Here is a 15580-nt window from a genome sequence, read left to right on the forward strand (position 1 = left end):
TAAGAAGCTCACGTTCTTTTCTAGTCTAAGGCCTCGTGAATAATTCCGAGGTCTCTTAGATCTGTCTAGTTTAGCATCTTTCGATGTAGAATCCAAGATACTTGGGGAGAGGGGCCAGTTGTTTTAGTGGTTAGTGGATGCCTAACGATTTTATTCAACGTTTGAAGTGGTGAGCGGTAGAATGGCGAACAGCAGTCCATAAGTACGTGGCTTGGTGCCTCTTCGTTGTCGGCACTTGTTAGCACTATCGTCGCCCACCAGAATCAGGGAATCGATTCTGGACCAGGGGGCCACTCCTCCCCTTCCTCCTCCTCCTCCTCTTCCTCGTCCTCCTCCTCCTCCTCCTCCTCCTCCTCCTCCTCCTCCTCCTCCTCCTTTTATCTTGTTACAAATATCCCGTCTTTCCTTTCTCCCCGCATTCCCCCCTCCACGCCCTATTCTTTCTCCTCAGTATTGTTTCTCTTTAACATATTTTTATTTATTTTCTTTGTCATTCTTCTTCTCTTGATCTTTTACTAAACTGAGGCTGCAGTCCAGTACTTGAGCAAGATGCACACCCCAAACACGAACGCCGTAAAACTGATCTTTAAAGTATTGGAACGCGTTCTTTCGTAGTCCGTTACTTTGTGAGGTAATATAAGTGCTTATAAAAATCTTAAAGTCCTCCATATAAAGGTTCATGTAGGATATTGATTGCATGTTTTATGTAGTCGATATTTTAGGGGCTTTAGTCACGTCTCTACGGACCAGAGTCATGCGATTTTCTTTTATGTAAAGAAACTAATCTTAAAAATAGATAAATAATTTTTACATTCCATAAAATCTCTTCTTCGTCATCTATTTGACCCCAGCTCTTCGGTACAATATATTGTCCCCAAGGATAGAAGCGCTGGTTATTGGTGACAGGATATCTCCTGATTCTGTAATACAATTAATGGGGAGAACCATGATTTTTATGGTAGAGGGAAAAAAAAAAATTTTTTAGTCCATTCACTCCGCCCCGTTTAGTTACTTCTTTATTTTTTATTTATTTATCTATTTATTTATTTATTTTTGTAAAATATTGAATTTCACGTTTTTAGTATGTCTCGGGTAATTCTAAAACCTTAGTATTGAACCAAGCCTATTTATGATCTAGAAGATCTGAGAATTTTTTTTGATGAATCACCAAGGGACTATGGAGAAGCCTGCTCCTCCTCCTCCTCCTCCTCCTCCTCCTCCTCCTCCTCCTCCTCTTCGTCTTCCTCCTCGTCTTACTCCTCTTCTTTTTCGTTTTTATTTTTTCTTGAACGCGCCCCCCGAGCAATTTATTTATTTTATTTTTTCTTGTGTATGCATTTGTTTTGATAAGTATTATGTTTATTTTGTATTTATGTATTTTGCATCGTTTGTATTTGTATTCATATTTATCCGTCAATACATTTTGCTTTGAGTAATGAATTATTTATTTATTGGTTATATTTTTTGTATAGATGTATTTAAGCATTTTTTTTTATCAATGTTTCATAATTTTTGCTTTTAGGAATAAGAACGAATTGTTTTTGAAGTATTGTAGCTTTTTGAAGTATGTAGGAAATTTTTATATAAGTGAATTTTTATTTGCCGTAATAAACGAGGACAATTTTTGTATTTGTTTGTGAAGTTTTACAGCTCTTTGAAATATGTAGGAAGGTTCGGAGGAGCCATTTTGTAATCCTTAGCGCAAAGGAATGCTAGCCTGACCTTTACAAAGGCACAGCGTTCCCTAAGGCACCTTTACGTCCGTCGGCACGAGAGTTAAAGGTCAAGGTCAACGGAGTCCCCGTGATAGAGGTCATTGGAAAGGTCAGGAGATACCTTGTGTACTGTGTGGTCGCTCTCTCTCTTTTTCTCTCGCTCTCTCTTGTTCTCTCGCTCTCTCTCTCGCTCTCTCTCTCATCCGTTCACTCTCTCTTTCTCTCTCCTTTTTCCACTCTCTCTCTCCTCCATTCATTCTTTCTCGGTAGTTTTCTCTCTCTCCTCAATTCACTCTCTTTCTCCCCCATTCACTCTCCTCTATACTCTCTCTCTCTCTCTCTCTCTCTCTCTCTCTCTCTCTCTCTCTCTCTCTCTCTCTCTCTCTCTCTCTCTCTCTCTCTCTCTCTCTCTCTCTCTCTCTCTCTCTCCTAGTCCCTCATTTTTAACACCTGTGATTTTTTTAAATTTATTTTGATATCAAGAGAATCCCGCGTGAGGGTATATATATTCTTATAAACATATTTCTTACTTTTTGACGAATTTAAATCTCACAAGGTAAACATGATGTATCTTTTTTTTTCAAAAAGTTCAAGCTATTTAGAGGAGCAAAAAAGAGAGGAACAGTAGAAGGAAGATGGAAGAGGAGGAAGGGAGGAAGAAAGGTAGGAGGAGGAAGGTCTGAAGGTCGAAAACCTCGTTTGCAATAGGCCATTGACTTCGTCTGACCTTATTTGTGTGTGTGTGTTCGTGTGCGTTTGAATGTGCGCGTGCGTTTGAGTGTGCGCTTCAGTGCTGATTTGATTCATGTAATACAAGTTTTTTATTTTGTTTTTTTTCATTTATTGATTAATTATTTATTCACGTATTTATTATTTGTTTGAATATTAATTTATTTGTTTATTCATGTGTTTATTATTCATTTATTTATTTGTTTTTATTGGATTTCGTAAGTGGGTAGGGGAATTTATGTAACCTTGAGAAACTATAGTTAATATATTAACTTCAGTATATTTTTCTATATTTTCTGAAAAGTGGAGTCTATTCTCTATATTTGCTCTCCCCCTCTCTCTCTCACACCCTCTCTTTCTCTCCTTCTCTCTCTCACTCTCTCTTTCTCTTTATCTCCTTTTTTCTCCCTTTTTCTTTCTCTCTCCCTCTCTCTTTCCCTCTTTCTCTCCCATTCTTTCTTTTCTTCGTTCATCTCTCTATCACTCTTTCTACCTCTCTCTCACCCTCTCACTCACCCTCTTTCTCTTTCTATCCCTTTCGCTTTCTGTCCCTCTCTCTATCACTCTCTCCTTCTATCTCTATCTCTCTCTGCATACTAAGATTTTTTTTACTTTAATAATTTATTATCGTAGTTACAGTCAGTTCCCCATCTCCTCCTCCTCCTCCTCCTCCTCTTCCTCCTCTTCGTTTCCATCCACGTCTTCTGCCACAGTCTCGCCGCACGAGAGGCGGTTGCGGCAGACTGTCTACGGGCTGAGCTGTTCACATTTCACACACGGACACACACACACACACACACACACACACACACACACACACACACACACACACACACACACACACACACACACACAAGCTCTCTCTCTCTCTCTCTCTCTCTCTCTCTCTCTCTCTCTCTCTCTCTCTCTCTCTCTCTCTCTCTCTCTCTCTCGCTATCTCCCTCTCTCGGGAACAGCAGCATTCGTACCATCAAGGCAGCTGGTTGAACAAAAGAATGAGCAGCTGGTAGGGCAGTAACCCCAGCTGCTCGCGGGGGTGGAAGTGTGTGAGGGGAAGAGGGGTAGAAGAGAGTGGAGGGGAGGAAGAGGAGTGGATGTTTTTTGGTGACCGCAGCGCGACAAAAGTGGATCAGGTCCACCTACACCCGCACTATCTCCTTTGATTCCGGGGAGCCACCTGGGGAACGGTGGCGGTGGAGGAGGGGGAGGAGGAAGAGGTGGTTGTGGGGAATTTTTGTTTATTTTTTATTGTTATTATTGTCATTATTTTTATTATTATTATCATCTTTTTTATTTATTACTATTTTTTATTATTCTTATTTTATTTATTTTTATTATCATTATTATTACTATTATAATTATTATTATTATTATTTTATTATTACCATTATTATTATTATTGTATTGTACTACTTCCTTCCGTCACGCGTTGTATCTCTAGCGGGATTCGAACCGCCTCTCTGTGGCCTCAGTCTGTGTAGTTACCCAGGTCTACTTGGCTGAGGCCCAAGAAGTCTTGTCACAGTTGTCGCACACCACGTGTTCAACACCACAGTGGTGGGGATTGCATAGCGTCCTCATTAACCAGCGTTTCTATCCTTGGGGACAGGTGGAGTTGGGAATAGCCGTCTCTCATGAAATTATTGTGCGTACCTCTGGTCCGAAGGGGCGTCACGCAAGAGGTTCTGGATGAGTAACTAGGGATTAGTGGTTTAGTTTGGTTTAACTGTCTAATTAACGAACTAGTTATACTGAAATATTGAGAGGAAGAGAACGAATAAGAGAGGAAGATGATGAGAAAGAGAAATAATGAAATGAAGAAAATGAAAGAAATTATGGTAAAGGAGGAGAAGGAAGAAGAAGAAGAAGAGGAGGAGGAGGAGAGAGTGGAGGGTTAGGAGAAAATCAAAAGATCAGAAATGTGAAAAAAGAGAGAACAGCAGAGGAGAAAGAAATAGAGTACTAAAACGAAGTACACGTACAAATGAAGTAAAAAAAAAAAATAAAAAACAAGATGAATAATAGTTTTATGATCATAATACTGTAACTTAAACATTATTAATGTTAGTATCATATATATGTTACTGATATTTTATATTAGCGTTATTAGTATTATTAATGTAGTTATTATATGATTTTTATATTAGTTGAAATATTCATTTGTAACGAATAATTTTGTAACATTATTGGAACGAGTCTCAACATTATTGTTAAAAGCGTCTGCTCTATATGGTATATATGAATTCTTTTATTATGATGACTATATCTTCTGGTCATTTGATTTATTACCACTAGTTAATTATCCTTTATTCTGGATGCAACAACATTATTAAGAAAGTAAATTTCGTCATTAAATAGTTTCATATGTGTAACACTTTTTTTTTTCTTCTTGAACAGGTACGGGAACAGTTGACACACCTCTCGCCCTTCTGACAGATCTGAACTGGTCTTTAGCTCTTCCTGGCAGCCCGCTTCCTTAGCCCAGAAGAGTCAGCAGGATGGCGTGAGTTCTTCGTCTCCTTCAGCTTCTAATCTTCCCGCCTCTGGGAGTTATATTTTCCTTTGCAGATGGTGGCGCTTCCCGCGTCATGGATGTCGTCGTCGTCTCCCACAAGATTAACGGTCCCACCTATTTTAAATGTCCTCCTGCACCGTTACCATCTTCGTTCTTTTTTTTTTCTATTAACCCCTTGTATTTATATTTCTCGGTATGCTATTTTCGCATTGTGACAACTTTTATTCAGGACAAATGTTATTTTTTCGGACATCTGTTTCGTGATTAATCACAACCGCTCCGTGATCGATGACGAGTTTGTGATTATTTACCGTCGCATGTTCTTCGAGCGTTTTTTCTCTTTTGAGACAATCCTTATAATCTCGTTTTCTGTGGATCATTTCCCACTTTACGTCCCTGCCAACAGTTGGAGATATTAATTATAGTCCCTGCCCCCCCCCTAAAAAAAATATTTACCCCTGTAAAATAAGTCTCTTCTCCCCTGCCCCCCTCAAAAATACCCCTGTAAAATATAAACAGAACTTTTTATCTACTGTTTTTTCTTTCAAGATGTTTTATACCCATTAGCACCCAGCCCTTTTCCCAATAACTTACCCCACTCCAAATGTAGATCACTGTAAGCCCATCTGCTAAAAAAAAAAAAAGATTAATGCCTATACGATGCTAACCATCCCACACCATGAGAATGAAAATAACCATCTTAATTATTAAACTTCATTTACCAAGAAGACAAGACCGTTATTGTTATTATTTATTATTGAACTTTGTCACCCCCCCAAGGTACAATGAATCTGTACCCCTCCTGCATAAGGTATACGAGAATTTCATCAACTTTTATATATATATTCTTTGTACTCTTGCGGATACCAAAATATGACCCATAATTTGCCAGAATTGTGTTATATTTCATTATAATTAAGTACATACAGTTTGTATATTTAGATTGTATATGGAATTTAGATTGTATATGGAATATACTGGGTCATGTTTGTGGTCAACAGCTCCGCATAAGTGAAGCTACTAAGACGACTTCACGCGCCCCATTGTCGTGTGTACTTTTCCTCCACCGCGCCGCGTTTGTGCGGTCGGTTTCGTCCCGCCTCATCAGAACAGTGGCTTCGGTACGATTGGCTCTAATCTGTGACAGCCATGCCGGCTGTCCGAATACCGTAGGCATAGGTGGTAGGCTCGAATTTTTGGCACAAGGATCTCGTAAAGAAAGATGTTCTCCTAATTCTATTTGTCAGACACGTGTACAAAGTACACACACACACACACACACACACACACACACACACACACACACACACACACACACACACACACACACACACACACACACACACACAAACAGTATATAAATTTTAAATGGTTAAGTGCATATGTCATGAAACGAATGTAAATGTAATTTCATAATATACTGGACATGTCTGTGCAGTAGTGCATGTATGCCAACACATACTTGTATTCATTTTCATGTTTATATTTGGATGCCTGGTCATGTGATGGGGTAGGTTTCAGTTATACAAATGAATAGAATAGATAAATACATTTGTGAACTTAAATTGTGCCCTCTGCTGGGATAATCTCATAAGATTCGGAAACTGCCGACAACGTTTTGAGCGAAAATTTGAGAAATATACAAAATTTATTTGTTTGTTATTATTTGTTTTCTTGTTTATTATTTGCTTGATTTTCATTTATTATTATTTATCTGTCAATTCATTATTATTTACTATTTACCTGTTTGTTTATTATTTAACTAGATGTATTTATTTATTTTATTTATATTCCTTTGTAAATTCAGAATGCGAGTACTTTTTTCTTATGTTTTGTTATATTTTCAATAGGCGTTTTCGATACGAATATTGAATATTTTTATTCTATTTTAGATTCCCAATGCAATGGTGAATCATGTCAAAATTAAAAAAGAAGTTTAAAAGAAACACATAGACACGCAAATAAAAGAAACATCAGTTAACGGATAGACATGACGTCATATCGCTTTGGTGCTTATACAGTTGAATCATGGAAATTCAAATTATATCGTATTAAGTTGCCCAGGCCGGAAACTTGTTCACCTCATTGACTGGGCTGTTGACAATGTTATTTCTACCTACCTCCTGGTTAGATTTATACTTGGAGCCTTTAGGATAATTAATTTGTTCAGATTCTGTTGGTAGAAAGTGTTTTGATACAAGACTGTTCGGTTTTGAGAACCAAAGTAGCTCACTAAGCTCCAGATAAGACCTCTTGTCTTCTCTTTCGACAAAGGGACGTCCTTGACATCAAAACGAGGACAGGCTTTGCGTCAGAGAGTTCGAGGTGACAAAACCTGTTGCTGGGTAGGGGATCTCTTGAAAAAAAATGTCTTACAACAAAAATGCATATAGATGCCCTTTCCCACCCTTATGAAGAGGGTAGCCGAATTAATGCATGTATCCTCATCAGCGAAAACCATTTCTTCACTCCTTCCATCTGGGTCAAAAGCAGTGCAGCATGGCACAGCTTTCATTCAGGTTCACCGTAAGGCGACCCCACCATCTCATCCACTCTCAATGATGCATATGGGTAGAACGTCCCTTCATTTTCGTCATACATTCATTCACGTATATCTTCTCCCCTCCCCTTTCCCCGCTCGGCAGGCACACCTCATCGTGTGAACCTGGATGGGCGTGGGAGAGGATTAAATGCACTTTTTTGTTTCAAACGAATTGCGTGCATATACACACACATACACACCATCCGTATATCTTATAGCTATTATCATATTTCTCAAACACTAAAGATATATATCTTGTTTCATTTTTATATATTCTGAGGCACCCTATCTCGTCCATGGGTCCAAATCACTCGCAACTTTCTCTATGCGTTCGTCACTAAATATTTAATTTCTCGTACAGTTTTCAATTCCACCCAGACATTTATTCCTTCCCTTCCTTTGTTCTGTAGTCCACTCCACTCCACCACACCACTCCTCCACTTCACTTCTACATTGGAATAACTGTGCTTAACGTAAGAACACGTGTCTCTTGATTAAATACATGTTTTCTTAATTCAATTACGTTTGAAATCGCCATAAACAGTATGGTCCTTGCATTGTCAGTCCACATATATATAAAAGAGAGAGAGAGAGGTAGATAGATAGAGAAAGAGAAGGAACTCCGTTGTCTTCGGCGTCTAATTCAATTTCCCCTTTTTCATTTGGTGACTCACCCGACAACCACTGATGTCCCCTTCAATTAGCACCTCGTCTGTCTTTGGATGGGCGTGGGAGAGGATCAAGTGCACATTTTTGTTTCAAACGAATTGTGCACACAGCCACACACACACACACACACACACACACACACACACACACACACACACACACACACACACACACACACACACACACACACACACACACAGTCTATGTATGTGTATCCGTTGTATTACATTGTCGTCGTAATTTCCAGTTTAATATATTTATTGTTTTTATAAAATAAAAATCAGTTACCGAAATTCCATCAGCGTTTCACATATTCTGCCGCCTTAAAGGGTTCAACAGAATTTTTCTTTTTATTTATATACTGGAAAGCAGAATAGAATCGCGTTTGAAAAAGTGCGTTTTTTTTTTTATAAAGAATAACCAAACGTTAAGAAACTTGGACTCCAACGTTCACAGAATCTCACTGTGATGAAGGGATCTTTACTTTATCATCAGACGGAAAGGAGATGATCCTCTACGAAGCCCTTCTCCTAGGACCACCACCATCTGGAGGCGTCTAGCGTTGAATAAAATCTTCTGACGGTACATGCAATAAATATAACGTAAGCAAACTGAATATATGCAAGAGCGGCTATGAAGGGAAGTCTTTTCAACAGCAGAACATAAATATGCGCACTTCCTGAAGACCGAACCGATGTACCTAAAGAGGCGGGTTTTGGCGAGAGAAATGAAATATACAAAGAAAGGGGTTTGCAGATTCTACATGTATATCTGAAAAAGATTTTTAAAAATGTTGTGTAAAGCACCCATGTACGTGTGCACACGTACACACACGTACGCATGCGTACACGACGAATTCATTTCTACGAGATGGAGTATAAGTTCCACGAATCAATGTCTACATTCAGTCGATAGCTTTTGTTCAATGAACGCACACGCTTGCCACTTGCTTAGAATAGATTGATTTTCCAGTAATTATTGTTATTATTTTTTCATGTTCACTGTACTCCAGTTTTAAATTATATTGGAAGAGGATGATCAAGGGTGTATGTAAAATGTCCCAGACGTATCGGAAAGAGAAGGGGTTGTAATAAAGGTTGAAATGGCAACGTGGAACGTGGGCTGGACCGCGCGAATTTCTGTTGGCTAGCGGATTTTTTTTTATTCTTTTTCATGTTCTTGTTGTTCTTGTTATTTTTCTAAATAAAAGCTCAGCATTTGAGTGACAACGAAGGAAAATAACTTAAATATGTCAAAATGTGATTCAAGATGAAATCTGTACATCATTCTTAAAAATACAAAGGAATGATCACACTGTGACTGTGTGAGAGAAATGGGCTGGTAGTGGTTATGGCTTCTAGATACCGATATATTGTTGGTTCATTGTTATTTTTCTTTTGCAACTTCGACGATAGAGGAAACTAAGAAAGGGTGAATAATAATCCAAGTATAATACATATACCAAAGGCTTTTTCTACCGAATGAAAGGGGTAGCTAGTGAATTCTGTCGATCGTTGCATACTGCCAAGAAAGAGATTGCCAAGGCTACCAATTGCTAAGATTTAGACAGTGAAAAGAAAATTTTATTCTTAAAAAAAAAAAGTTGACTGACATCTTCATGTATGGAAAGGTGGTATGGTCACCATTATCGTAAAATGTTCTTAGATTTTTTTTTTTTATTGTTTAAAGATTATGATAAAATTCAACTTTTTAAGTCTTTCACACTTCACCAAGCTCTTTGGGATGGGATGGGTTAGAATGTGATGACTGACGGGATGTGCCAGGGGAAAGGATGTTTACTAATCGAGAAGGCTATAGCCTGCGTGGGAGGAGCATGTGGATTCTGGGCGTGGATTCCGTAGACGTAGAGGGGGTGGGGGAGGCGGAGGTGATCTTTAGGAAGGAAAGGGAATGAGAGAGAAGGGAAAGGATAAGTTGTCATAGGATTCGAATAGGGTCTGAATAAGTAATCAATGAATAAGTGCATAGATGCATACATAGATAAATACAGGAATAGAGAAACGAACGAATAGATAAACAAATATAATTAGGGGAAAAACTCAATGCCATGGTCAAGGAGGCGCCAGGTTATCGAGCCGAATCATCCCTTAGGGGCGAGTAGCGGAAGGATCAAAATGGCCTGGCGTCGCGCCGCTGCAGCTGACGTCATGTCGCTGAGGGGGCCACGGAGGGAGCATAGGTAGGACGGCGGATTATGTACAGAGTATAAGGGAACACCTTACCGAGGATTCGGATTCCATTGGACCGCTGGGAGTGCGTGGAGAGTTTGCAGAAGACTGGTTGTCAGGCTGGGGTCCCTGGAGCCCCTAGGGGAGTTTCACAAGGGGGCCACGAACCGAAAACTAGCGGTGGTTAGAGGATGCATGACGATTTTATTCAGTGTTGAAGTTGAGTCCAGGAGGTAAAGAAACGGATGGAGCTAAGTTGCTACGTCAGGAACCGTCACTTTCGCCCTGCACCCGTGTTGGGATCGGTAATAGTCACTGCTGGGAATCGGGGAGACAAGTGCAGGACTCGAACCCGTGACTCAATGCGAGACCCTTGCTTTTCCGTTATGAGATGAAAGGAGTTGGGACGACTCTGATCTTCTTGAACGTTTGTAGGATTTTGACATTTCAGAAAAAATAGGGCGTTATAAGTGGTGCTACATCAGCTGTGTGTGTGTGTGTGTGTGTGTGTGTGTGTCTGTGTCTGTGTCTGTGTCTGTGTGTGTGTACATTTAGGATCTTGTTGGGCATTAGTATGCAGTAAGTTCTCCACACCTGTTCTGCCTCCATGTCGTGGGAGGGGCGATGGGTGGGGAAGGGAAGGAGGGAGGGAGGATTCCGATGAGGTGGGGGGGGGATGTAGGTAGGTCGGTGATTGAGGGAGGATGGCGTGTGGGTGGGTGCCTTTCTTGCTTGTTGCAGTTGTTTATATCTCATTGGTTAGTTACTTGCATGCTCAGTTAATCTTCATGGAGGGTTGTAAACGTCTAGGAGGGTGGTGCCTCTCAAGATGGATAATTATCTACCTCTGCGTCTGACCGCCAACTCATTAGGGAATCATGTAGTCATTTGAGACGACTATGTCGCCGTCGGTGTATCAGTAATACGCCATTTTCGATTAGTATCGCTTAAGGCTTGGCGGGATTTTTAAAATTGCAGCTAATATTCGGCGATGTTTATTCCTTTTCTTAGACCTTACTTAACCCAACCTAAAATAAACTAAACTCGCGTGGTGTTAGTCAGAATTAAAAGAACAAGTGTGTCTCGATAAGGAAGTAATTAAAACATAGATACATAGATAAAAAGTTCCGGGGTGTGTTCAAGTGGCTCTTATATTGTCATACATTCTCCAACATGTCGCTCACGCGTTGACAATGCTCAAAGCATAAGCGAGTCCAGCATGACTACAGCCGGGACCTGGAATGTTGCGAGAATGAAAAAAAATGTAGACAAGATAAATCATAATATGTAATTAGGTAGAAAAAAAGAAGCGCGCGCGCGCACACACAAACACACACCTGCAGGCATGCAACCTCCGAAGCCATCTGGCAACCTGGAGGTGGCGTGTCACGAGGGCCGTCACATAAATACTGCCACAAACAAGCAAGATCATAGGACCAGCCAACAAGTAAGCGACTCTCAGCCAACCTGCGAGGGAACAAAAAGCTGCCATCAAGCACAAATCTCCTCCTTGGGGCCATGGTATTCACAGATCATAGAATGAGGTGGGTTCACACGACGTGACGGGAGGGCGACACCATGGCCAAGGCCGGTGTGGAGGAAACGGAAGGGGAGTGGGAGGGGGGGAGGTGTGAAGGATGCAAGAGCTAACTTCGTGACGAGACGGGGGAGGGTGGAAGGGAGGGGGAGGTGGGGAAAGTCATTAATAAATAGTTGACGGAGAAGTCTTGGGTATGTGGGATGTTATCGTGTTTGTTTATTTTACTATTTTGGATCCGTGTTTTCAGACCGCGCTTTGGGGGTGTACTGTTCCCGACTCCTGGCTAGATCATCCACCAGAATGTTAAAATTGTGTGTTTGTATGTTGTGTGTGTGTGTGTTAGACCACTTAGAACGCGCGTTTTAGGAATAGTTATGTACAGGTTTTTTCATATTTTGACAGGGTCTCGTAGCAAGTTTTTTTTTTTTGTTATTATCCTTTCCTCTCGTACTTGATTTGTTAATTTGTCGTTTTGGGCCTTTGGTAACGGCCATGAATTATGTTATCGTTCAAATCGGCTCGAAACATTGGAAATATATCAGAAGTGGCGGAGTAGTAATTCGGTTTAAATCTTGTAACTCGCCTTCCAAGCTCTGCCCTGGCATTCCCAACACCCAGGGCATAGGTGTCGACCTTGGCTTCAGCAATATAATACTCCATTGACTTGAAAGATGTGATTCGGTCATTAAGCATGACATTCAGCATTCTAGTGGAAGGAGGAGGAAGATGGGCAAGAGGAAGAGGAGAAGTAGGAGGACGTACAATTCGAGAGGAGGAGGAGGTGCTGCAAAGATTACCTTTGCCTTAATTTGACGCCCACGGAGATGATCTCGCTGGTGGGGGTGGGGGGTGAATCTTCCCCCCGTCTCCCCCTTCCTCTCCCCCCCCACACACTTCTCCTCTTCGCCATTTCATCCTTCTTACCTTCCTTCTTTCGCCGTCGCCACAATAAAGGCGGTGAGGCGGGGTTGGGTTAAGTAATGAACATTTTCACTGCCATCCTGGGCTTGTACATCTATTCTAGCTGCCGCCAGACGATTTTAATCATATCAGTGGGGGGCGTGGCATAGCTGAAGGGTTGTTTACAACCGTGACGGGAATGAGAGGCAGTGACAGCCATTTACCCATGCATGAAGCCGGGGATCGTCATCTCCGAAAGGGGAACACACGTGGCTTGAATGACAAACAACGAAAAAAAAACTGAGTGTTGTCACCACCAGGGATAGATGGCCTCTGCGGCATAGGAGTAAATGGTCTTGATCCACACTTGTCTGGGCGGGGGGTAGGTCACATTGCCGCTCCCTAGGGTGGGGCGTGTGCCAAGCCCCTTCCATCCCCCCATCCCCCCCATCGGTCTGTGCATTGTGGTCTAGTAAATTATTAAACCGTGAAGTTCTGCACGTGTATTCACGATCACACACACGACTCGGTGGCGCGGTTTGTAGAAGTCTCGCCTGCCACTACGGCGGTCCGGGTTCGAATCCCGTCCAGGGCTGAAATAATTTCAGTATCGCTGCTCTGCGAGTCGTTACTCCAACTCGTAGGCGGGTGTGTGTGTGCGTGTAAGGTCAATGATTTACCCATAGATTGGCCATACAAGCTATGAGCTCTCATCAGGGAGGTTAATAACTGTCGATCACGAGCGCAACACGTGATCCAAGACCATGGTAAATCACACGCGCGCACACACACACACACACACACACACGTGCACTTACACCAGCTCACACAGATTGCTCCTGAGTGAGGGCTGATTGTGTTTATTATTAACGTGACATACGACCCATAACATGGAGTGGGCGTGGGGTCACGCCACGCCCGTGTCTGCCCAGACTTGGGCGAATCGGTCCCGCCCACACCGGGTGCACATCCGGGAATATAGAACCGGACAAGGGATTTCCCGGATGTAAACACGGATACAAACGCACACACACACATAGGTATCACTATACATGTGTGTGTGTATGTATTATTCCTCTTTCCAAATATGCGGTTAGCCGCAAAGCGTGGTAGCTAGGCATGGCAGCCTCCTTAGAGCTCGGGATATTGAAATATGCATTTATGTAGTCTTGCGTTGATTCTTCCGGGATTCGAAACACTTGCTTCTGGGTTGTAGCCTACAAGTGTCCACTAGACGATCATAATCTCCCGGGAGTAGAGGCTATCCTCCACAAAGAGGGGAACCTTGAGAGACAATACGTTATCCGACAAAGAGGCGATTTAGCGGATTTGAAAATCGAGACCCTAGTCGATCTGAGGAATATTGACCTTGTTCGAGTGCTGTCAGGAGAACATGGCTTAGAATATTCATATTATTTTTAATTTCTTTCGGTGATTGTAAGATATACTGAGCAACAATGATCCCAACGCAAAATAAATGGCTGCCAATAAACAAATAAATGAATTAGTGGATGACTAAAAAAAAAATCTACGAAGACGAAGTCTGTGCCAGAACACAGGATCCGGTGAAATTCCTTATGAATGGCAGCTCATTGACAACGAAAAATGTCTTCCAGATTGGTCTATAAATTCGATCAGCGCTCGCCAAATCTTCGCTGGAAGAGGAGCAATTTGTATCATTCAATACTTTTTTCTGAAACTTCAGTATTTGATGTGGATTAATAATTTACCTCGCTAGTGTGCTATATCATATCAAAGTACTGGTGATCATGTTAGTTAAATGGTTTGAATTCTATCGGTGAATTTGGTAAATATATAACACTATCACCATTAATAATATGGTCATGATAAAACGCTCTGTGTTCTTGTTAACGGATCAAAATTACAAGTAGTAGAACATGATTAGAATGTAAGATTTGAATCGTCAACGATTATTTATTTTCTGGAATTTAGCGGACCGGTAGTCATTGAACACATCAAATACGTAGTCGATCACAAGAATGCTGTTTTTATTTGTTTATCTATTATTTATATATTCACTTTTGAATTACTTGTAAATAGATTGCAACCATTGTTTACGAATAGAATTTACTGGTGTGGATGAAACTTTATAAATGAAAGCGAATTTTGGAGAAGAGAAAGCGGGAAGTAGCAGGAAGGGAAATTCTATTCAAACGGAAAAGGCGGTTGGGAATGCCTCGTCCACACCAGTCAAAGTTGATTACAAATTAATTCTTGTAAACTGTTTGGAAGTCCATACCAGTAAGCTTTGATCACCAAATAATTTTAGTAAACTGTTTGCAGACTGTTTACAAATTGTTGGTAAACGTTGTTTGTGCGCATACTTTCTAGGTATGTACTAGGTGTAAGACCAGACTTGCTCATAATACCTTCTTGCACGGAAGCCAATGGTGCGCCATGGATGACTTTCGTTTACAAGAGTGACGCGAAGTAAAGAGCAAGATTTCCCCCCCCCCCTAACAGGTCCTTTTCCCGACCTGTGAACTGTTGTACTAACTCAACTTGACTTAAGCTATCCTTTCTTTGATACGATAATCAAAAATATATCGTGGCACGTTGAATGAAGGGAAAACCATGTCAAAATATTGCGGAGGGAAAAACATGGCGCCAATCAAAGCCGAGAGGAAAGGGACCCACTGGGAGAAATTTCAGTTCGTACTGAGTAAATATAGAAGGCGTTCCTTCTGCCACTTGACATGATAAGCTCGTCGACCGAGACCAATTAATTTCGTATTAAAAGCGATGTTGGTCCGCTTGCAC

General features: G+C 41.1%; 1 protein-coding gene across 6 annotated transcripts in view; it reads left to right on the forward strand.

The window, feature by feature from the left end:
• Window positions 1-15580, forward strand: part of LOC143034460 (protein-lysine N-methyltransferase SMYD4-like) — a 185140-nt gene that overhangs the window by 66811 nt on the left and 102749 nt on the right. For 4 of the 6 annotated variants that reach the window (XM_076200540.1, XM_076200538.1, XM_076200539.1 and 1 more), the window contains exon 2: window positions 4842-4947. The exons of the other annotated variants lie outside the window; for them this stretch is intronic. In XM_076200540.1, coding sequence (XP_076056655.1) covers window positions 4943-4947 — 5 coding nt within the window. In that variant the 5' untranslated portion in view covers window positions 4842-4942. The remainder of the gene's footprint in view (window positions 1-4841; window positions 4948-15580) is intronic. 6 annotated transcript variants of the gene reach the window in all.

This window comes from Oratosquilla oratoria, chromosome 17, assembly GCF_046742065.1.
Source record: "Oratosquilla oratoria isolate Oo_2021 chromosome 17, ASM4674206v1, whole genome shotgun sequence".
Lineage (NCBI taxonomy): Eukaryota > Metazoa > Arthropoda > Malacostraca > Stomatopoda > Squillidae > Oratosquilla > Oratosquilla oratoria.